Source organism: Sphaerodactylus townsendi, linkage group LG11, assembly GCF_021028975.2.
Source record: "Sphaerodactylus townsendi isolate TG3544 linkage group LG11, MPM_Stown_v2.3, whole genome shotgun sequence".
Classification (NCBI taxonomy): domain Eukaryota; kingdom Metazoa; phylum Chordata; class Lepidosauria; order Squamata; family Sphaerodactylidae; genus Sphaerodactylus; species Sphaerodactylus townsendi.
The window spans coordinates 17,930,827-17,954,629 of record NC_059435.1 but is presented as its reverse complement, the minus strand read 5'-3'; the positions used below and the strand labels follow the sequence as shown (position 1 = coordinate 17,954,629).

At 45.6% G+C, this 23,803-nt stretch overlaps 2 protein-coding genes across 3 annotated transcripts; one reads left to right on the top strand and one right to left on the bottom strand.

The window, feature by feature from the left end:
• The first annotated feature begins 6,074 nt into the window (after positions 1-6,074).
• On the top strand, positions 6,075-12,089 carry LOC125441269 (diacylglycerol kinase kappa-like). The gene is made up of 3 exons (XM_048511744.1): positions 6,075-7,007; positions 9,865-10,359; positions 11,749-12,089. The coding sequence occupies exons 1-3, from the start codon at positions 6,953-6,955 to the stop codon at positions 11,811-11,813; spliced, it is 615 nt and encodes a 204-aa protein (XP_048367701.1). The 5' UTR covers positions 6,075-6,952; the 3' UTR covers positions 11,814-12,089.
• Positions 12,090-16,128: 4,039 nt separating this feature from the next.
• LG11H7orf25 (linkage group 11 C7orf25 homolog) lies at positions 16,129-20,480 on the bottom strand. Of its 2 annotated transcripts, none has more exons than XM_048510811.1 (2): positions 20,391-20,480; positions 16,129-18,425 (listed from the first exon to the last, which is right to left on the bottom strand). In XM_048510811.1, exons 1-2 carry the CDS (start codon positions 20,459-20,461, stop codon positions 17,162-17,164), a joined length of 1,335 nt encoding a protein of 444 aa, XP_048366768.1. In that variant the 5' UTR covers positions 20,462-20,480; the 3' UTR covers positions 16,129-17,161. The 2 variants fall into 2 exon arrangements, with proteins under 2 accessions (XP_048366768.1, XP_048366769.1); XM_048510812.1 differs by lacking the exon at positions 20,391-20,480 and adding an exon at positions 19,177-19,283.
• Positions 20,481-23,803: the final 3,323 nt, after the last annotated feature.

The following is a 23,803-nucleotide window of genomic DNA, read 5'->3' as shown; positions in this document are numbered from 1 at the left end:
GCACAGCTCTGGATGGCTGGAGTGAGGGATGGCAAACAAGGGAGGGGGCCCGGCATCTGGACATGGCCCACCCACCCTAACAGAGGGGGAGGGAGGGGTGGCATGCAAGGGGAGGGGAGGGAGGGTGGCATGCAAGGGAGGGGGGCTTTCTCTAAGTTGGTGATTCTCTAAGTTGGTGATTTGCTGTTCATTAGAGTGCAGATATGGTCAACTGTTGCTTTTTATTATTGTGTAGACCAGCCATTCTCTACCAGGGTACCCTGGGGTGCCGTGAGCATGTCCCAGGGGTACCGCGGCAACACTACCGCCCCTCCCCCTTCATTTTTGTGGTGTCTCCCACCGGCGCCAGCAAGGACATGGAGCTGGCCCATGGGGCAGGGCCTGCCACAAGGTCAGCAGCCACCACCACCCCCAGTGCTTCCCTTCTCCCTGGGAGGGGAAGGTGGGGGTGTGGCAAGCAGGGGCAATGGGAGGGGAAGTTGGAGGGTGGCGGCATGGGGTACCGTTAGATATGAAGAGTGAGGTCAAGGGTACCCTGACCTCGAAAAGGTTGGGAAACACTGGTGTAGACCAAAGTATGATTGAAGTTGATATTTCGTAATGAAAAATGCTGTCACATTATATTCTCTTGTATTTATGCATGCATTTTTCTTGCCTTTATCTTAAGATTAGTGGTGCAGTGGTTAAGAACGACAGATTCTGATCTGGAACACCGGGTTTGTTTCCCCACTCCTACACATGAAGCCTGCTGGGTGACCTTGGGTTAGTCACAGTTCTCTTCAAACTCAGCCCCACCTACTCATAAGGTGTCTTTTGTGGGGGAGGAAAGGAAGGAACTTGTAAGTCACTTTGAGGCTCCTTATAGTTGAGAAAAGTAGGGTATGAATCCAAACTTCTGCTTCCAATGCAATCCTAAAATAGTTGTACCATTCTTAGCCTGTTGACTACAGTGGACTTCAAAGAATATAATTCTGCATAGAAGTGCACTGTTCTAGTGGAAGTGGTCTTGGGCAAGAGAGTGTGATAGTATCCACTTGGCATTCTTCCACTGACAGCTTTTCACCGTCAGGGGGAGGCTGGCATCAGTTAGTTCAGACCATTAACAGTTGCTGGCAGTTGCTGTGGCTGAGGAAAATCTGGCGGAACGGATCAGGGATTTTAGGGTAGTAGGGTTAGCGAAGAACACGCTGGTCTGGTTGTTTCTCTTGTATTTTGGTTAAATTTATATAGATTCTGCCTGAGGGAGGAATATGTTACAAAACTTCTAAATTGAACTATCTGTCTCAATAAAACCAACCTGTTTTGGTTACCTGTAAAAAAAAGTTAACTTTGTGAGAAAAGTAGTCCCTTAACTTTCTCAAGCCATCCACAATCTTGACCATGCGCAATGTTACCTGTGAGCTGTGCACGTCACGGCGACGCGGCCACTGTATGGGTGCTGGTCAAATAAGGGGCGCCCGGCAGGGGGAGCTCTCCTGAGCTTCTCAGTTCTGCACAGCATTTTCGGGCTGCTGCGTAGCTTCAGGGAATACTTTAGAGTAGGGGTGTCCAACTCTGGCGCCCCAGATGTTCATGGACTACGAGTCCCATAAGCCCCTGCCAGCATGGCCAATTGGGCTGATGGGAATCATAGTCCATGAACATCTGGGACGCCAGAGTTGGACACCCCTGACTTAGAGGGAGCGCTGACCGTGCAGATATAAAAAGGAGAGCGGAGTTTTCCGCTCCCTCTTTTTTATTCAGAAGAGTGCAGGCCCCCTTCTGGGGAAACAAAAACAGGGTGGTGGCAGCCATTTGTATTGAAGGTATCAAGGGTGGGCTAGGGAAGGTCAGCCATCCTTGAGGGCAAACAGGTCCATTGAAAAGGAGAGTCACCTTCCCCTCCAGTGAGATGGTCATTACCCCCAGTTCAGAACAGCCAGTCACACACTCTCAGCCCCGAACCTTGGCTGCTGTTTGGATGGGAGACCTCTGAGGAATGTCAGGATCTTGATGTGGAGGCAGGCGATGACAAACCACCTCCGAACGTCTCTTCCCTTGAAAACCCTACGGTTCCATAAGTCAGCTGGGACCGAAAAACAGTCCTGGTGAGCTTCACTATCAAATTAAGCCTTGCACTCATTCTTCGAAATCACAGGTGTCTTTTGTATATATTTCCGCAGCCTGTAGACCAGCTTTTGTTATTTACACCTTTCTTACACTGGACTTGTCAGCAAGAAGTCAGAAGAAGATTGAGATTGGGAAGGACAGTCATGAAAGAGCTAGAAAAGATTCATAAGTGTAAAGATGGGTCACCGGCGACCAAGATCATACCGTAGAATTCCCATGTATGAAGTGAAAGTCGGGCAACAAAGAAGGCTGACAGGAAGAAAATAGGTTCCTTTTGAAATGGGGCGCTGGAGGAGAGTTTTGTGGATATTGTGAACTGCCAGAAAGACACATTAAATGAACATAAGAACATAAAAACTAGCCTGCTGGATCAGACCAGAGTCCATCTAGTCCAGCACTCTGCTACACGCAGTGGCCCACCAGGTGCCTTTGGGAGCTCACGTGCAGGATGTGAAAGCAATGGCCTGCTGCTGCTGCTGCCGCCGCCGCCGCCGCCACCGCCGCGCACCTAGTCTGCTAAGACATTTGCAGTCTGAGATGGGTTCAACATCATTGGGTTCAACATCAAATTAAGCCTGAACTGTCCCTAGCAGCAAACATGACAAATGGAGGCTATTGTATTTTGGTCACATTATGAGACAAGAAGACTCACTGGAAAAGACAGAAATGCTTGGAAAAGTTATCAGGCAGCAGAACAAGACGACCCAACATGAGATGGGTTGACTCAATGAAGAACGTCACAGCCTCAGTCTGGGAAGCCTGTTCACATTTTGGAGGACCTTGATTCATAGCGTGCCCATGAAATGGAAGCAACTTGGCAGCATTTAACACGCACAAATTGCACTGAAATTCACAGGTCTTGTGTAGCTTAACCCATGTAGCTGAAGGTGCCACAGAACCTGCAGATGTGGAATATTACTAACAGTGCCATGTTGATGAGCTTTTAGCAATTCTGTTGAAATTGCTGTGGCTTGACTTAATCACATTCGGCAAACTAACAGGCTTCATAAGCAGAGTGACCCCATACAAATGGTCCATTGATGCACTGAGAGTACAGTCATGCAAAGGTTAGACTCATTTATTTGCGTAGGCCAGGGGTTGGCAACCTTTACAACCCAAAGAGCCATTTGGACCCGTTTTCCACGGCCCCGAAGATCTACCGAGCTGGAGAGCCTCCAGTTCGGCTCCTCCACTCATCTTTCCTTCCAGCTCTGGGAGGCGGAGCCATCCAACAGGGAAACCCCCGCTGCCCAACGGAGCAGGCATCTCCGTAGGGCAGAGGGGGGGATGGAGGCTGCAGGGATGGCAGAGGAGGGATGGCAGCTGTTCTGGAGGGACACGCCTACGCTACCCTCTGACCTCCAGGGGTACGAGGGCAGCGTGGGCATGTCTCTCCAGCCCTCCAGAGCAGTGATGGAAAAAGAGGTGAGTGGAGGCGACGCAAAAAGCAGTGCCCTCAGGCACAGAGCCGCCTCTGGTTCGCCCCGTCCACTCACCTTTCCTTCCAGCGCTGCTCTAGAGCAGGGGTAGGGAACCTGCGGCTCTCCAGATGTTCAGGAACTACAATTCCCATCAGCCCCTACCAGCATGGCCAATTGACCATGCTGACAGAGGCTGATGGGAATTGTAGTTCCTGAACATCTGGAGAGCCGCAGGTTCCCTACCCCTGCTCTAGAGGGACACGCCCATGCTACCCTCTGACCTCCAGGCCACGCGGAGCCACAGTATAAGGCTGAAAGAGCCACATGCGGCTCCAAAGCCGCAGGTTGCAGACCCCTGGCATAGGCTGTTTGAATAGCCACATATGCATTCATAACTATATACAAAGTGGCAGCCTTAAGGCTGAATCCAACCAGAGCTTCTTCTGTTGCAAAAGGAAGCAGAAGTCTTCTTTGAACTAAAAAAAAGGCCATGCTGAGTACATAAGAACTGGCTGGAATTGGAGGATGGGATAAAAACTATTATACGTGGATCACACTGTTATAAGATTATTATTACTCATCACACAGTAGGAGTGTCAGACCTATGAATCCACTCAATGACCAGCCCTGGATTTCTGGAATCAGAATCCTCTACAGTGGCGTAGGAGCAGCAGTGGCGTAGGAGGTTAAGAGCATGTGTATCTAATCTGGAGGAACCGGGTTTGATTCCCAGCTCTGCCACCTGAGCTGTGGAGGCTTATCTGGGGAATTCAGATTAGCCTGTGCACTCCCACACACGCCAGCTGGGTGACCTTGGGCTAGTCACAGCTTCTCGGAGCTCTCTCAGCCCCACCTACCTCACAGGGTGTTTGTTGTGAGGGGGGAAGGGCAAGGAGATTGTAAGCCCCTTTGAGTCTCCTGCAAGAGAGAAAGGGGGGATAGAAATCCAAACTCTTCTTCTTCTTCTCTATTGAATTGGCTGACAAGTGCCTGGCTTTGAAAAAGCCAGTTCTGATCCAACATTCAAAAACCCCTCAGAACCCAACCCCCAACCTTACCCTTCCCTTGTCATACGAAAACAGGAAAAGCGTGGGAAAGTGAAAGTAATCCCGAAGCCCGGACAGGTGATAGCAAGCCATCTGGCCGAGACCAGAGATGCCTCTGTTATCTAAGTACCAAGCAGACAGGAGAGAAAGGAAAATAGCATAGAGCACAGAGGCCCCTTGCAGGTAACCAGACCCCAGCACTGAACACCCAGAATCAACCTAACAAGGAGTAGCTGTGACTAGCCTGTGCTTGTAAGAACTTGGAAGCTATGCAGGGTTGGCTGTGATTAGTATTTGTTCTGGGAGACCACCAAGGAAGCCCAAGGATGCAATACAGAGGAAGGCAATGGTAAACCACCTCTTCTTGCCTCTTGTCTTGAAAAATCATGGTCTTGGAATCTCCATGAGTTGGTTATTATTATTATTTTTATTATTTATTAGGTTTATATACCACCCTCCCCCAGAGGGCTCTGGGCGGTGTACAGCATAATTTCAACAAAATATAACTCTTAAAACACCTGAACAAAATATAAAATATAAATATAATGGAAGCTCCATTAACCCCAATTTACTAAAAACCCATTAAAATGCAGCATCCCAATATACAATAACTATCAGTGTGTAGCTTTAAACCATTAAAAACCTTCCCAAAAAGGGGAGGGGAGGGGGGAACGGTGGGTCCCACTGATGTCAAAGGGATCCCAGATTGAAGGAGGAGAACAAAGGGAGGGGACGCACATCAGTGGCCAGCCTCCCCAAAAGCCCGGTGGGACAACGCAGTCTTACAGGCCCTGCAGAACTCACCAAGATCCCGCAGGGCCTGGACAGTTGGAGGAAGAGTGTTCCACCAGGCAGGGGCCAGGGCCGTAAAGGACAGCACACATTTATTACTAATCTGTGATAGTGTGAAATAAAAATTGCTCACTTTATTAACTCACATGGCCCTCATGCAGCAAAACACGATGCAGCCTGCCATGTGGCATCATCCAGTTCACAACAGAGAAAATTATGAGAAAACTATAAAATTATGCATGGGGTAGAAAATGTTGACAGAGAGAAATTTTTCTCTCTTTCTCACAATACTAGAACCAGGGGGCATACATTGAAAATGCTGGGGGGAAGAATTAGGACTAATAAAAGGAAACACTTCTTCACGCAACATGTGATTGGTGTTTGGAATATGCTGCCACAGGAGGTGGTGATAGCCACTAACCTGGATAGCTTTAAAAGGGGCTTGGACAGATTTATGGAGGAGAAGTCGATGTATGGCTACCAATCTTGATCCTCTTTGATCTGAGATTGCAAATGCCTTAACAGTCCAGGTGCTTGGGAGCAACAGCCGCAGAAGGCCATTGCTTTCACATCCTGCATATGAGCTCCCAAAGGTACCTGGTGGGCCACTGCAAGTAGCAGAGAGCTGGACTAGATGGGCTCTGGTCTGATCCAGCTGGCTTGTTCTTATGTTCTAGAGATCACTGGTAAAAGAAATCTAGGAAGAAGGAAGAAGCGGCAAGAAGACAGCGGCAGCAGCTATAGAAACAATGGCAGCGAACAGGATCCTAAAAGGGGGATTTTAAACTATTTACAGCCTAAATGTTTTTCAGGAGAAATTTCCTCTCCTACCAACATAGGACCTTTTGACTTGAAAATGTGGGAAATGGTCTGTAATGCCCTACTATGCAATCCTATACTTGTTTATTCAGAAGTGAATTTTGTTCTGTCTGTTGAGTCCTACTTCCTGTAAGCACACATAGGATTGCAGGCTCACATCCGTTGGGTATCCAACAAAGCCCACCCACAAATTTACATGAAGATGCGTCATTGAAAAGGACCCCAAAAGAACTTTTCAAAGTGCCCACCCTGCTTTCAAATTCTATCACTAGCCAACCTTCTATTAGAGTGGCATAAACATCTACAGTGGTCTGAGCTGACCCTTTCCCTGTTACCAAGTACCTAGAGGCACTTTCCGTTCATCAAGAGCTAGAGCAGCAGTTTCAAATTCTCTGATCCTGGCAGGTGAAGGGCATCTGCGTTGAGAAACCAGCGTTGCCGAAAGCAATCTGTCATTGGCTCGGCTCTATTGTCATCTTTTCCATCACTGCCCCTCAAACTGACACCTGTAATTTTCCTTCAAACTCAATGTGAAAAGGTTTTCTTCTTTTGAGTTAATGAAATAGAATTCTACCAATGGGAATGGTGCTTCCATGTCCTACTCTGACATTTAACATTTACCTTGCGACTTCCTTTGAGGGCGGAGCTAGGTTTTCGAGTGGGTAGAGGTCAGGGGGTTGCTTTTATATATACTGCCCAAACTCCCTTTCCTCGGGATTGCGGACATCGCTTCTCTATTGCTCCACAAGAGATAACAACTCAACCATGTTGAAATCTGTCTCGGCCCTTTCGGCTTTAGTGCTGATTCTGATTATACAAGGTGAGCCAATTATTTTTTCAAAACACAATTTACAGGAGCACGTGAGTGTCGCGATCATTATGTGAGTTTTCCAGTTTGCCAGTGCTATCGAGGAAAAAAAACATGCAAAGCTTGTTTATCTGAAAACAATGAATTCAGGGCGGTTTATGTCCCGTGATGTTTTCTCTCCTTTCTTGAGACGGTTTTCTTTGATCTAAGGCAGTGGTGGCGAACCTATGGCACGGGTGCCAGAGGTGGCAGAGCCCTCTCTGTAGGTACGCGCAGTGGTGGGATTCAAAAATTTTAGTAACAGGTTCCGATGGTGGTGGGATTCAAACAGTGGTGTAGCGCCAATGGGGCTGGGCGGGGCATGACGGGGGCATTGCCAGGCATTCCAGGGGCGGGGCATTCCTGGGCGGGGCTGTGGCAAGGACGCAGTTCCCCTTCACCCCGCCTCTAAATTCAAATAGTGACTGTTTAAAGTATTAAAAAAGCAATATAACGAAAGGTAGCGTATTATTTCTTTTTTATATAATTATATTGATTGATTTTAAATAATAACATGAGAGAAACCAAAAACTGTTTACAATTGTTAACATATTACAAACATATCTAATTGTCTATTTCTCTCAACCCCCCCAACTAAAACATCTTATATTTCCTCCCTCCTTCCCATATTTCCCTCCCTCCCTACTTTCTACTTCCCCTTCAGATTCCTGTAACTACTTTATCTATTCCACTTGAAAGAAAATTAACAGAGGGAGAGATCTGAAATCCTTAATCTAAAAGAGTAGTTTAAACTCCTCTCTTTCCAATATACATTTCAAGGGGAAAAAAGAACATGAAAAATCTTTACCTATAATACTTTCCCAACCTTTACACCAATGAACAAAAAAAATAGAATTACTATATATTGTATTTCATACAGTTCATATACACGTGGGGGTGCTATGGAGGGCAGGGGGCCCACGGGGCGGCCTGGGGGCGATTTTGCATCCCCCACTTGATGAGATTTGTTGTACCCAGGGACAGAGATTATCCCCTTGTCCCTAGTTGAGTTAATCATTAATAACCGGTTCTCCAAATTGAGAAAATTTTAGCAACCGGTTCTACCGAATAGGTGCGAATAGGCTGCATCCCGTCTCTGGGTACGCGCAAACAGAGTGCCCCCTCCACACATCTAGGCTGGCCTGGGCCGCTGGGCTCGATTATTAGCATTAAACCTAAGACCTAGTTTTGGGGAACATAAGAACAAGCCAGCTGGATCAGACTGAAGTCCATCTAGTCCAGCTCTCTGCTACTCGCAGTGGCCCACCAGGTGCCTTTGGGAGCTCACATGTAGGATGTGAACGCAATGGCCTTCTGCGGCTGTTGCTCCCAATCACCTGGTCTGTTAAGGCATTTGCAATCTCAGATCAAGGAGGATCAAGATTGGTAACCATAAATCGACTTCTCCTCCATAAATCTGTCCAAGCCCCTTTTAAAGCTATCCAGGTTAGTGGCCATCACCACCTCCTGTGGCAGCATATTCCAAACACCAATCACACGTTGCGTGAAGAAGTGTTTCCTTTTATTAGTCCTAATTCTTCCCCCCAGCATTTCAATGAATGCCCCCTGGTTCTAGTATTGTGAGAAAGAGAGAAAAATTTCTCTCTGTCAACATTTTCTACCCCGTGCATAATTTTGTAGACTTCAATCATATCCCCCCTCAGCCGCCTCCTCTCCAAACTAAAGAGTCCCAAACGCTGCAGCCTCTCCTCATAGGGAAGGTGCTCCAGTCCCTCAATCATCCTTGTTGCCCTTCTCTGCACTTTTTCTATCTCCTCAATATCTTTTTTGAGATGCGGTGACCAGAACTGGACACAATTACTCCAAGTGCGGTCGCACCACTGCTTTATATAAGGGCATGACAATCTTTGCAGTTTTATTCTCAATTCCTTTCCTAATTATCCCCAGCATAGAGTTTGCCTTTTTCACAGCTGCCATGCATTGAGTTGACATTCCCATGGAACTATCAACTAAGACGCCTAAATCCCTTTCCTGGTCTGTGACTGATAGCACTGACCCCTGTAGCGTGTATGTGAAGTTTAAATTTTTTGCCCCTATGTGCATCACTTTGCATTTTGCTACATTGAACTGCATTTGCCATTTCTGAGCCCACTCACTTAATTTATCAAGGTCCGCTTGGAGCTCTTCGCAATCCTTTGTGGTTCTCACCACCCTACATAATTTGGTATCATCTGCAAACTTGGCCACCACGCTACCCACCCCTACTCCCAGGTCATTTATGAATAGGTTAAAGAGCACTGGTCCCAAAACGGATCCTTGGGGGACACCACTCCCGACATCTCTCCATTGTGAGTAAACCCTCCTAGGGTTGTGATTCACCAGTTCGAAGAGTTGCATGGTTGCTTCAAAGCAAAGCCAATAACTACCACCAAGCTTACTCCCGAGTAACACACACCTCAGAGCCAACCATTTTTTCTTAACTAAAACCTCAGTATTCAGGTTAAATTGCCTTGTTGGCACTTTGCGATAAATAAGTGGGTTTTGGGTTGCAGTTTGGGCACTCGATCTCAAAAAGGTTCGCCATCACTGATCTAAGGTGTTCATGATGAGGAATATATCCTGGCCGTTTCTACATTCTTGAAGCCGATATACCTGCACCTGGCTTCCTCCTCCTATTTCCCTCAGTAGTCTTTGAACTCACCAACAGTTTTCTGAATTTCAAAAAAGAGTTAAAAGAGACTTCCATCTTTTTAAACCTCAGTGGTTCAAGCAAGAAATTGCTTAAATTTCTATTCTCTTGGCAGGTACTTAATGCTGACTGACAAATCCCAGCTGGTTATTAATGCTCGTATTTTTCTTAATTTTCCAGAGGCATCTGTTACTCCAGTTATCCAGGAGCCCAGCAAGCTGTCATGTGGCCTGCTCAATGAAGAGTCAAGTGGGGAGCAAGGCAGAGAAGAAACAACTACTGTACCAAGCTTACAGTCAAGCGAGGAGCCCACTGTTCGCCCCACTGAAGTGACAAGCGGGGAATTCAGTGGAGAAGCACATACTGAACCAAGTCTAGAGCCCAGTGGGGAGCCCAGTGTTCATCTGGCTGAAGAATTCAGTGGGAAAGGAGAACCAACTCTGGAACCAAGCTCTGACTCAAGTGAAAAACAAACTGTACAGGCAACAGATGAGCCAAACGAGGAAGTAAGTGAAGGAGCCAAAACCGTGGAACCAAGCCCACAGCCCAGTGGAGATCCCAACAAAGAATCTGCTGACATTCCATGTATACTGCCAAGCGGAGAAGCACATGAAGGTGCAAGCGGGGAGCCAGTCCTAGAACCAGCATCGAGTGAAACTCCAACTGAGCCTTCCAGTAAGTTCATTCTGATTCCCCTGCCTCCATTGCTTTCTCTAAGATGGTCTATACCAGTGGCGTTCACTGAATAGCTCAAAGGAAGCCGCATTCACAATTACTATCAACTTAAAATGCCATGTTTACTTCCATCCTTGGCATAAGGCCAGCACCTGAGGGAGCTCGCAGCTTATTTATGTATTTAATTTATTTATTTTTCAAACTTATATACCGCCCAATCTCCAAAGGGCTCTGGGCGGTGGACAACATAAAATTCAGATACAAATAAACATAAAATCGAATATCAATTCATCACTAATAACATAGTTAAAATGCAGCAAGTAAAATGCAGCTTAGCCATTCTTTTGTTGCAGCTATTTCAAGGTGGGAACAAACTGCCACCCAAATGACCCACCTGGCAAGGGCCTTTCCCACTCTTCTGAAATGTCACAGGTGCCAAAGTGGGGAATGATGCTCAAATGTGGCTCCAGAACCACTGGGCAGGCATCACTGGTCTATACTTCACATGTCAGATGGAGATTAATATTCCTATGGAAAGTTTTTCCCACCATCTAGTATATCATTTAGTACAACTAACTGTATGACTTGTGGGCTATCACACAGTGAGCTGTGCTACCCATGGGCCACACTAGTGGCATTTGGCAACAGGGTAGGGAAACTGAGGACCAGGCTAGATGTTACAGTATCCATTGGTCCAACTCATTTTAGAGAAGATTTCAGCCATTAAAAATGCTCTGAGTCCAAAGCAGGACCAGGCAAACTTGCTCCCTCAGGCTGTTTCAGCACTTGAAAATATGCCCAGGACACACACATGGTCTCTCCACAGTGCAGGCCTGATCAGGGTTACGCTTTTGCAGCATTTCAAAAAGGCTGAGTTCTTCTGTAAAATGGCATCAGGTCCATGGGGTGGACCTGAGGACACTCTAACACCCAGTTTGCTCCTCTGCACACAAGCTTCCCTGACTTGCAAGATAGTTTGTGCAGATTCTACAGAATCATGGGATGTCACTTACTTTAGCATGTCTATCACAGAAAACAATGCCTTTGACACCTGGTCCAATAGAACAGAAGTGCCCATTAGTCAATGTCACCGGGAAGCACATCACTGCTACTTACATGGTCTACGGTCAAATGTTGTTTTCCAGTGGAACATATTCTTCCCATGACATAAGCTGACACAAAATCCCCCCTTCTCCTGGCTTAAACAAGTGTGCTGAGAGGATTAGTAGAGGACCTGGTGGGATACTGACTGTTCAACCACATTTTGTGAGAGGAATGTACAAATATACATGATTAACCGCATGTGAAATATATGCAAAGTTTCATTTCCACTGTAGCAAGAACCTGCGCAAAATGACCTCTAACTTCTGTCTCATGTTTTGTTTTTAGAAGCAAAAAGCAGACTCCTGGATATCCTGAACCTTGGCTTCCTGGACCTGGGCGATCTCCTATAGATAAAATGTCAGAATCATGTGCAGCTTTAACGCCAAGAGCCTTAACACTAATTTGTTGGGCTTCTCTTAAAGCTCAGTTGATTCCTGGGGCTTCTTTTTTAACTTCATAATAAACTGCAACACGTCGGGCCTTTGAAGCATGATGCTGTGTTAATTCTACTGTCGCTTCTCATTCCCACTTTGTGTCAGCAAGGATCTCCGAGTGCAGAGTGTAAATGTAAATACAATGTTTATTTCTTTCTGAGCTTAAAATAAAAAGGAAGAACATTATCAATTTTTGCTGATTTTGTTGGAGTTTTTTTTGTTACTGATTCCAGGCAATGGGTTGGATCCAACTAGCTTTTCCACAGGTGAAAAAGGGAGGAGGAATATCCTTGGATAACCCCCAAAAGCTATGTTCAGAATTGTGGGGACTGTATGAAGAAGAACTTGGATTTACACCTCATCTTTCTCTCCTGTAAGGAGATTCAAGGCAGGGGTGCTGTGTGGTTTCCGGGCTGCATGGGCGTGTTCTAGCAGCATTCTCTCCTGACGTTTCGCCTGCATCTGTGGCTGGCATCTTCAGAGGATCTGATAGTAGGAATGGAAAGCAAGTGGAGTATATATACTGTGAGGTCAAAAGGTGAGGCCCTCTGAATAGAGTAGCCTGGTATGTGAGTCACAAAGAAGTCTGTAGCCTGGGAGTGACAATGAAGATAGCAAGGTCAATAGGTGAATGCATCTGAATAGAAGTAAAATAAAATAAAAGGCTTTGCCATAGAGGTGGCAAAGCCTTCGACAATAGATTCAAGGCAGTTTACAAGTTCCTTTCCCTTCCTCGCCTCACAACAGACACCTTGTGAGATAGGTAGGGCTGAGAGAGTTCTGAAGAACTGACTAGCCCAGGGGTAGGGAACCTGCGGCTCTCCAGATGTTCAGGAACTACAATTCCCATCAGCCCCTACCAGCATGGCCAATTGGCCATGCTGACAGAGGCTGATGGGAATTGTAGTTCCTGAACATCTGGAGAGCCGCAGGTTCCCTACCCCTGGACTAGCCCAAGGTCACCCAGCAGGTGGGGAAACAAATCTGGTTCACCAGATAAGAGTCCACTGCTCATGTGGAGGAATGGGGAATCAAACCCAGTTCTCCAAAACTAGAGTCCACCGTTCCCTAACTACTACACTATGCTGGCAAAAGCCATGTGGAACAAGGGCTTTATTAATTTCATTTATACTCTGCTCTTCTCCCCATTGGGTGAATGGCTCACAACATTCTCGTCTGTTTCATTCCCCCCCCTCAAGAACCCTGTGAGGGAGGTGAGGCTGAAAGGGAGTGACTGGCCGAGGGATCCCCAGCAAACTTCCATGGGAATTCAAACCTGAGTCTCTCAGCCCTTATTCCGACAAGTAACTACTATTCCACACTGGCTCTTAAGGGAAAGTGCTGGATTAAAATTAGTGAAAAAGCTGTCTGATCCAACCCTTTATGTCTCTTCCCTCAAACCAACTAATTCTTGCACAAACTATGCTTCAGGTTACAGCTTTAAAGGTACATTTTGCAGTCGAAACACACGCAGACAGAGTCATTCACAGAGGTGGCAAATCTGTTAAGAGGACTTCATGAAGCACTAAAGCCCTGAAACTGGATACAGATGCCAGCCCAATTACTAGAAAAACATGAAAAGGGGTCACCTGTACATTTTCTCAGTTTTCAGGTACTTTCAGGCCACACGGCAACCTGAAATTTGGCTAACATAATAATACAATGAAGAACATTCAAGACGATAATTAGTGGGAAAAAATATGTTTAAAATGCTCAAAATGCCATTTCTTTGCGTCTAACAGTTAAAAACTTGCAGTATGAATTTCACCTCTTAAAAGGAGTCAGCCTTCCGGCAGAGAGACACAGTGGTGCTGTGGGATTTCCATTGAGAAGGGACGTACTTCTAGGATCAGAGAACAATTACAATCTCACAAAGCAACAGAAATGTAGCGAACTGATGTATTATTTGCCAGATTCAATTCTCCCGATGTGTGTCACTTGCATGCCCATTTATATGCTTCCCTCAGCCCCATGATTACAGAACCACTTGTCTGCCCCCCCCCCCCCCCGCCCTTTCTTTCCATCTGTAGAAGGCAGTTGAAGACAGTTTCATTTAAGACGGCATTTGGTTAAGTTCACTAAGCAATGCTGAGCAGTGATTTGGAATTTTTAGTTTTTATGTTTAATCTATTTTCAACTATGTATTTTATCTGTGTGGTAAGCCACCTCGAGCTCCATAAGGAAGAAAGGTGGCTAACAAATGCTTTAAATAAATAAATAACACATTCCCCCTCACAAAAACAATTGCTTCAGTACTCTCCGGATTAGTTACGGCTGCCCAATTCCACTCAAAATAGGGCTTTTCTTTCTTTATACATTCTGAAGCAGGGTGATTATTTATCACGTGAAGCTCCCTCTCACCCCCATTTTTCTGCCATTATCAAGTGAAAAGCTGCACCTGTTCAGGTTCTTGAGAGTTTTTCAAGAAATGGAAGCTCTGCCTCAAAAAAAAGGAGGGAAAAATTCCAGGACAGGCTCCTGAATGTAGAAAAAACAGTTATATCATGGCCAGGAAAACCAAAGATCATTTAATCATGTCTGCAGAGCCAAATTTTAAAGGTATACTTTCAAATGCATAATTTTGATTAACAAGGTAAGATATTGGGGGGGGGGGGCGGGGAGAATGACACAAACAACCTTAAGAATTCAGATCGGCTTTCACCGTCACACCTAGCTAATAGTTATTGTGCTATCTTTAGATGTAGCCAGCAAGTCAATTCTTGAAGTGAGGGTTACCAAACTGTCTCCCCCTTCTTCACTAACCCACCACTTCAGACTATGGGATGAACAATAACAAAGAGTGAGAGTATGCTACCAAGTGAATGCAAAGTCAATTTTCTACAGGAGAAACTTGGGAGATGTCTGGTTAAAGGGCTTTTGACTGGAGTGGAGACCAGCCCTCACACTTTGTCAGGGGCAAGAGTGCTCAGAAAAAATCAGATACCCAACTCCGAGTGCCTGCAGAAAGAAACTGGGAATTCGGTCTTTCTATGCTACAGGGCAGATTCTTACAAAATTTAGAATTTAAATCCAATTAAATCACCAAGTCGCACTGCAATCCTGCACAGAATTAGACCTGGGATCAAAACAGTTTCATTTATTGACAAAATGTGTATGGCTCTCCTTCAAACCAGCAGGCCTGCCAGTTTGGTAAATACCCCCACAATTGGTGAAAACTAAATACTGTTATGGTCACCATTGTCACCATAAATATCCAGAACATATATAAGTGGCTGGAGTCACTTGGGGTTGAAATGATGTTTGGTATTAGTGTTATGGCCACTTAATTTTTAAAATTAATGCCTAAAAACAATTTAAAAACAATCCAGTTACAAAGATTACAAATATAAATTGCTACATACGGACTACACCAGAAGCTGCCTATTTTTTAGATGTTCCCCAGACATCTTATTTTGGGCAGGCAGAGTGAAAAGAGCAGTCGCCTCATTGTAAGATGTCCCAGAGATGATATTTCAAACAAGTAGGCAAAGTATCTCAATTTCCATAAAATATCCTATTCTATCATAGTCAAGAGTGGGTGTTCTCCAAGAGAAAGTCAAACCACTATGAACTCATTAGGAAATTTGGAACCTTGATCCCTCTCCTCCAGCTCTACAGTTCATATTTGTAACATGATAATGCAACAGTCGTGTAAACAAAGCCAATAAAATTATCTGAAAACATACTGTATGCAAATCACTTTCTGAATTCTGCATTTTCCCTTCTCCTTTTTTTTTCTTGCAACATCTCTTGTTTTGCAGATGCAGAACTAATGCCTACTGGGTAAATCTAGCCCTGGTTAGCATGATAGATATTACAACTATTTTTGATGGAAAACAGAAGAAAGCATTTGCATCATAACATTTGAAATTCTTTAACTTAGCAGTATGAACCCGCCACTACATATTATGAAAATGCTGAGGTGCTGGTAGGGCTTTAAACAGACAGTTCTGTTCCACTTTCATAGGAATACAAAAAGATGCCCATTTGAATGCATGAAGAGATCAGATTTTAACAACTCCGACAAGCTGTGTTGTATATCCTTTTTTAAAAACATGAGATCAACATTGCCATTTGCTTCTTGGCAACTTTCTGTTGCCATCTTATCAATTCCTGCACTAACTAGTGAGCAAATTCTCTCCTCCCGCTCCAGTGCCAATCCACACAGAGATTTCAGCAGCTCTCTTCAAAAGGTTTAATGACAAACAGCAGGACAAAAGACGGGCTCTTCTTTTTTTTTAGGAACGGAGACATTTTAATTATATGCTGTACTGTTGACAACAAAATTACCCCACAAATAAATCAAATTACAGTACAGTCACCAAACTGAAAAGATCACACAAACAGTACAATCTGACCAACCCAGCAATTTTCATAGATCTAAGCAAGTGCCTTAAAGCATAGGTGTCAAACTCACGTCCCTCCAGATGTTATGGACTACAGTTCCCATCATCCCCTGCCAGCATGATGCTGGCAGGGGATGATGGGAACTGTAGTCCATAACATCTGAAGGGCCGTGAGTTTGACACCTGTGCCTTAAAGTGTCACTCTTAGAGTTCCTCCATTCGAAGGCCAATAGCCTTAGAAAGCTGTTACATTCGGGATTGTACTGAAAGCTTCTCCCATTTTAAAAATCAACCGAATTTTAAAGTGCTTAACTCTGGCTTGATCTTGCCTACAGAGCTCTCTGCCACTGTTTGGACTCAGGCATAGAGCCTCATCTTTACCTGTAGCTTTCAGCTCAATGGAGATCCAGGAAGTCACCGGTCTGGGCTGCATTCCGTGCACTGAGGCAGAATCCAACTTAAGCATTTCAACCTTAAGCCCTTTGCTCTACTGAACTGAATTGGGGGGGGGGGGCTTCATTTGTGCTTATCTTTGGATGGAAAAGAGTTTTTGAGGGATGGGAGGCTGACACTACAAGGAGTCATCTTGTATCCAGGATGTGGTGCAAACTGTACTAGACATCAGTGCTTCCTGCCATTCCTTGGCGATGGCCACAGGGTGAGCTGCACATGTCAGGAAGTGGGAGGGTGGGGAACTCAACACAGCCTTCCCATCTTGTGGCAGAGGCCCTGCATACCTTACATCATGTTGTCCCATCTTTTGCCTGCGCTGTAGGCGTACCATTTTTGTTAATTTTTATTTCTAAAATAGTTTCTTGGGGATGTGGCATGAATGAGGTATTGTTCTGGAAGACCTATTCCGCTGGATTCCATAGTTTTAAAGGCCACAGATCATCAGACTTCACGACTAGGATTCAGTCAGGGTTTGAGCACAGGCGTGGCAGAAGACTCTTTGCTTTCCGTCAGGGCCCTCGGCTGATGAATGAACACGCTGAATTTGACTCCTTGGTTCGCAGCTGCCCGAACAAAGCCACTGTTTGCAGTCATGGTGACAGCCTTCAAAGTGTCACCTGTCCCGAAAATGGTCAGTGAGCGGGTATTGATTTTGGAACTGAGGACTAGCCGTAAGGCATGCTCGGATGGTTGATCCGGTATTACGGTGACTCTTTCCAGGAGTGCTGCGGCCCTGTTTTTCTCTCCAGGCCCTCCTAAAGTTTCCAAAATGACTTGGAAGTCTTTGACTGCAGATTCACAAGCAAACAGCTCCTTGCCCTTCATGAATTCTTCCAGGGATGGGAGGACGCTCTCCTGTCGCTCTTGCAGGGCCTGCTCCGTTAAGACTTTCTCCTTGAAGGTGAAGTAACAGCCTCCATAGCTAAGGGCAGAGACATACGTAATCAAAGTAGTAATGTCCAAGTTAACCCTCCTGCACAAGTCTACCCTGATTTCGGTAGGGAAAGCCACACTAGCAATCAGATGGCCCCGATTCACTTTAGCCACGTGCAAGTGTTTGCCGTTTTCTTCATCAGACTCGCCCGAGCTTAACTGGAGGTCTCTGTCAGCAGGCTCCATTAATACGTTCATAGCAACTATATCCCCTCGCACGGACACACCCATCTCTTTAAGCCTCTCTGCCAGGGGGTAGGATACCCCATTGTAGAAAGCAAAGATAATGTGCGGGTTGCTGTACTGTACAGGTTGCTGGCGACTCGCTTGCAGAAAGTCTTCTGCTTGCTCAATTATACTCTTGTCTCCATACTGGCCTCTACCCAACCAGATGTTGTGCAAGGCTTCAGCTTTTCGGCCCACCGCCTTCACCCACGTGTGGCCGTTGTTTGCCACTACATCCACCACCAAGCTTTGTTTTTCACCAAAGCTGTCCTCGTAGGCAAAGACATGGAGGATGCCCACAACGGCCTCCAGGTTCTCCGCTGATTCAAGGACGGCTTGCAGGTGAGTGAGATTTGTACTCAATAGGTGAGACTCTTTAACAGACACCTTCCCGGCCTCCACCCTGAGCAAGAATTTTAATTCTGCTTTTAATTTGCTGCACAGCTTCGCTCCGCCTTCGATGCCACTTTTCTGGGACCTGGAGAGAACTTCTGCTCTTTTAATTAGCTCCTTAGCAATGGCAATTCTCTCACACAACAGGGAATGCGTAGACATGTCGGATGCATTATTCCTGAAAAAGGAAGGGGGGAAGTACGATTACTGTTTTAGGTGCAAAGACCTCTCTACATCCTGATACATACTATAGAAGTCACTAAAAATGCCACAGCTCATAGGTATGCTTAGCACAGACTGCTTTGAGGGGGGGGGGGGGGGGCAGTCAAATAGGATTTGTAGAACAATGTAGAACTTTGTTCTACAAATTCTGTAGAACAATGTGCTGGAAAATCCCATGAGGTGGATTACTTCGCAGAATTCTCTTTGCTAAGTTCACCTGTCTGGATGGAGAGGACCCCAACCAAGAAAGCTAAGAAATGCAAGAACATTTTAATAACAGACATAACTTCAGCCAAATCTCAACCCGCAAACATGATTCCAGAAAGTAAGACGTTCACGCCACAAGTCTCAGCCCGTCGACACTGAATTCAGCAGGGTGTTTCTAGGAAAAAAAACATACTTAAAGCCCAGCTTCTTCTTATTTCTGTGGTTTTAGCCTCTGCTTTTAATGTAAACAATACCAAAAACAAAAGTTTCCTCATTGAATATTGGAGGGGTTTTTTTTTTAGAGACAAATAAACTCTCACGAGGAGGTTACTCTCAGATACTTTCTTATACAGTAAACTGTCTTGGTTTAGCTTCAGTCACATAATGAAGATCCCTGTGCTGTAGTTGCAGCTGTTGCCCAAGCAACATTTTAAAAAAATCTGCACAGCAAACCAAATCTTTAGTGGCCAATCAGAAGCCTTGTCAGTCAAAAGACTCACCTTGGTGGGCACCAGGCAAGGTGTTGGCGGGGTCCATGATTCTTATGGGCACTGTATTGGCTTAGAAGGGGCAAATAAGCTGCATGCAAAGAGACCACAAACCCCCACTCTGCCCTTTGGTTACCTGCTCTCTCTCAGGACTAACCTCCCTCACAAGGTTGTTGTGGGGAAACAGAGTGAGCTGTTGTTAGTTGCTTTGGATCCCCATTAGGGAGGAAAGCAAAGTGTAAATAAAGACACACTTTGCCAGAGGAGAGTTTAAGGGCTGACCAACGCCTCTAAGGTCTGCCCAGGTCCTTCCTATAGCTGCTATACTACTTCAACCCCATGACAGTAAATTTTGCCCAGGACTGCTGAAATAATTATTACTGGAGGTCAGGAGGATGAAAATTAATCAGACCAAGAGGCTAAAAATGCAGGAAAACGTAGCTCACTTTTCTTCCTGTTTTAGAAAGAGTTCTGTCTCTTCCCCACAACAGTTGATTTTGGTGGGCGCTTATAATATAGGCCTTGTGGTAAAGGCAGGAAGATGGAAGCCGGCACTGACCAAACTGAGGCTCAGTCCGCCATGTTAAGTGATGGCAGCAACCTCTATTCCGATGCCGCGTTCCAACAGGGCATTTGCTTCGAAGTAAGTTTTATTGAGCGTAATGAGGCTTACTCTCTAGTAAATGCATTTAGGATTTCAGCCTGAATCATCTTTGCTTCCAACCAAACCCAGGCTTCAAATTTAAGCCCCACAGCGGGGTTTACACCTGAGTAAACGCCTAGCAATGCCTTGCGAATTGCATAAAGCCCAGCTGGATCCCAGCCACTGTTAAGCCGGGGGGCGGGGGGGGGGGGGGACAGGACCACATATACGTTTTGAAGCTGGCCCGGGAAGATCCATTTTGCTGGTCATTTCAGGTTCTGCGATGCTGAGCATTTTCCCGGGCGCAGCACAAAAACTGCTGCTTGTGCGCCCGCTGCAAGGACGTTGGCGACACTGTGCTGCCCGGCTTCAAGTGCAAATAAAAACACGGCTTTGTTGGACTACTTCTACAGATCACCAGGATCTGTAGACCCAACCCCGGCTTCTTTTACCCTACTTTCCACTGACAAGAAGTCTTTCTTTCCACTGACATTTATGGGCAACAGCAACCTCCTCCCTCCCTTTGAAAATGCCGCACCTGGACCGTTGAGCTCTCCCTCCCCTGAAACTCAACGATACTTACGATGGCACCGGCTCTTTATTTCTCCCATGACATGCCATGACAGGTAATTTCACTAACTTCCTGAATTGCATCAGCGGAAAAGAGATATGTTTTAAAAAAATCTGGGGGTGTTACTTAGCCCATACTTCCGGTTCCTTCAAGTGCGGGGCAAGAGTGAATTCTGGATGAGCTTGATCAGAATTAAAGTAATTGATGGTAAGAAGGAGACGTGACTGCTTTGGAGGATTGATTCCAGGGCAGGGGTGTCCAACTCTGGCCGTCCAGGTGGTCATGGACATGCTGGCAGGGGCTGCTGGGAATTGTAGTCCATGAACACCTGGACACAGATACCCATTGGCCATGGTGATGGGAATTGTAGTCTATGAACAGTGGCCATGCTGCAGGGGCTGATGGAAACTGTAGTCCATGAATAGCTGGGCAGCCAGAGTTGGACACCCCTGCTTTAGGGCATTATAGGTTGCTCAAATGCCTTCCCTTTCCAAAGCCCTCCCTATACCCGCAAATCTTCAGAAATTTCTTAACCCAGAACTGGTGTTATTTATAACCCCAATGGCAAAATGGAAAGCAAGCCCTTTGTGAGGCAAAAGCATACTGTCTCCACTCCCATTCAACTGCAACTCCCTGTGAAATTAAGGACACACAACACAACTCACGGGTATTATTGGGTCCAAAACATCCAACCACAGTGCCTTGTGCCTTCCAAAGACTGGGGAACTGGTCAAGATTCTTACCCCGCTGTCTCCACAGTGGGTGTGTGCTTCTTGAATGTCTACCTACCACCCTGTTAAAGCTTGGGGGACCCAACTGCCTCGTTTCCCATGTGAGCACTTGTGTTTTTGGAGAACAGAGAATAAAGTGATTTAAAACAGTATAAAGGGGACTTCTGTCTGACTCGCCACAGCGTCCCCACGCAGCCACCTGCTCACCTCTCAGGACCACAAGGCAAAGAAAGTTCTTTCTAAAATTGTCTTCACAGCCAATCCTCCCCCAATTCACATTCCCCAGTTTTTAAAAACATAGTAACAGCATTTTCTGCTAGAGCAGGATGTACGTTCAGGCAGGGCCTTATGCACTGCTTCAAAGACTGTCACCTGAATCTGTGTGGTAAGGCCATTTCTGTCCTAGTTGACAGTGGCCAAAAAGGAGGTAACAGCTCTCAGGGGTTCATTCAAACATAGGAGAAAACCCATGGTGCTTCTCCGTTAACAGCAAACTGTGTGGAAATAGCTTCATGTATAGCCCACCCTTTCCCCAGAGGTTATTCAGTTATATTTTCACAACAGCAGGTGAAAGAGAGGTCGGCCCAAGGCCCTTCATGCTTGTTCCCGTCAAGACAGTGTTTGTCCGGAATGGCCACAAGGTTATGCTGTAACCTTGCTATGCATTTAATGTACAAAAGCCAACTGGCCTCAGGCACAACACCTGTTCTCCCCACAATTCATCCGCAGTCATATAGGCACGTATTAAAAAACCTTATTTAACTCAAGGGGACCGTATCCCAAACACACATGAGATCATATGGCTGCAATATCACATGCAATTCTGCTAAACAAATTAAGCCGCGTGTTCCTAAGTAAACAGCACACAATCAACTATTTAGTACTCTGCTAAGCAGTCTCTACAGGTTACACAGGAGTTTGACAGGGCTGCTTGACAGTGGAATTCACTGCCTCGGAGAGTGGTGGAGTCTCTTTCCTTGGAGGTTTTTAAACAGAGGCTGGATGAACAAATGTCAGGAGTGCTTTGATTGTGTGTTCCTGCATGGCAGGGGGTTGGACTCTTCCAACTCTATGATTCTATGTTGGGGGTAATTACACTTTGGTAGCAAAGCCTTTTATTACTTTCAATGTATCAGTCTTGAGAATAAGATTCTGGTTCAGTGATGACTGCATGGGGCAGTGGTTGAGCGCTGCATTAGGTTCAAAACCCCACTCTGCCATGGAAGCTCACTGTGTGACCTCAGCCTAACCTATCTCACAGTCTGGTTATTAGGAGGATAAAATGGAAGAGGGAATAACAAGGATGCAAGAAGCTTTAGGTCCCTACTGGGGAGACAAGCAGGATATTAACGTTCAAATGAATAAAGAAGGGATGCTCTCCAGTGTTTCCTCAGTTATTATGTACAGCATCATAAAACCCTGTGTCATAGACGAAAATGTGGCTTACGCATGGTTAAAGATTCCTCATTTACTCGTCCCTGTTCTGCACCCAGCAGACCAATCACAGGTGGTTCTACCTGGACAGAAGCAAAACTGAGCAAGCACCAGCCTCCTCTTCAAATAACCATCACCTGCCAATTTGAGTCTATAGGACGTAAACTCTGTTCTCTTTGTCAGAATGTGTTAGTGTGGGGTCTGGGGGAGAAGGCAGGGTTTGATAGCCTCATCCCACAACCTCTTACCCACCTTACCTGTACATAGGTGGGCCTACCCAAGATTTTAACAGCAACTGATGAAGAGATGAACAGCAGTCACAAGGTACTGTAGCTCAAAAGACGCAGCAGTAGAATCCAACTCATCATGAACATCAACAAATTAACCCAGTCAGAAAATTTGGGGGATTTCTTCTATAGAAGCACTCAATAAGAGATTAATGATGTAATGTAGCATATGGAAACCAAGATGCAGAAACATGCAAATCCAGACTGCATCTTTAATAAGGTGCCACAAACTTGCCCTTGAGCAAAGTAAACGCGTGACGCATTTCATACGTATAGAAAAGCCTGGTTCCCCCACTAATGGTGTTCATAGCCTCAAACTGGCCTGCTGATTGCTATCCTCAGATCAAAAACTGTTCCATAACTTCCCACAGGAGGGGAAGCTTCCAGTTGGTACCACAATTGCAGAGGCTCATTCAGCACATGCAGAATAATGCACTTTCAAACTGCTTTCAGTGCTCTTTGAAGCTGTGCGGAATAGCAAAATCCACTTGCAAACAGTTGTGAAAGTGGTTTGAAAACGCATTATTTTGCGTGTGCGGAAGGGGCCAGAGAGTAATTGTGACAAAGCTCTGGAATAACCTCCCCAGTGCTGAGGCCATTCTGTAGAGACAGCCAGCAAATTCATTTTGCACAGCCTAAAATACTAAAAACGAATTAAAGACAGGTGGAACATATAACTGTTAGTCACAGATTTTTTTTTAAGTGGTTGAATCTGATCACTTTTAAGTTAAGCAAACGTGTATTGAACTTGGGACAGTTTTGAAGTTGGGTCTCTTATCACTTTACCCCACCCCCATAAGACACTGGGGAGGTGGCCTGGTTTGCAAATCTAAGATGACTAAAATGCTTCCACAATTGGGGCTCTTGGTTTTAAAAAATGCTATATGTGAAAGAATCCATGAACAAAAGCAGCAGTGGCGTAGGAGGTTAAGAGCTCGTGTATCTAATCTGGAGGAACCAGGTTTGATTCCCA

Excerpts from the sequence above, each read along its gene's own strand:
- LOC125441269 (XM_048511744.1), top strand. The coding sequence starts at position 6,953 with ATGTTGAAATCTGTCTCGGCCCTTTCGGCTTTAGTGCTGATTCTGATT. Across the intron at positions 7,008-9,864 it reads GCTGATTCTGATTATACAAG|AGGCATCTGTTACTCCAGTT; the intron begins GTGAGCCAATTA and ends TTAATTTTCCAG. Across the intron at positions 10,360-11,748 it reads AACTCCAACTGAGCCTTCCA|AAGCAAAAAGCAGACTCCTG; the intron begins GTAAGTTCATTC and ends TTTTGTTTTTAG.
- LG11H7orf25 (XM_048510811.1), bottom strand. The coding sequence starts at position 20,461 with ATGCAATTCAGGAAGTTAGTGAAATTACCTGTCATGGCATGTCATGGG. Across the intron at positions 18,426-20,390 it reads AATAAAGAGCCGGTGCCATC|GAATAATGCATCCGACATGT; the intron begins GTAAGTATCGTT and ends TTCCTTTTTCAG.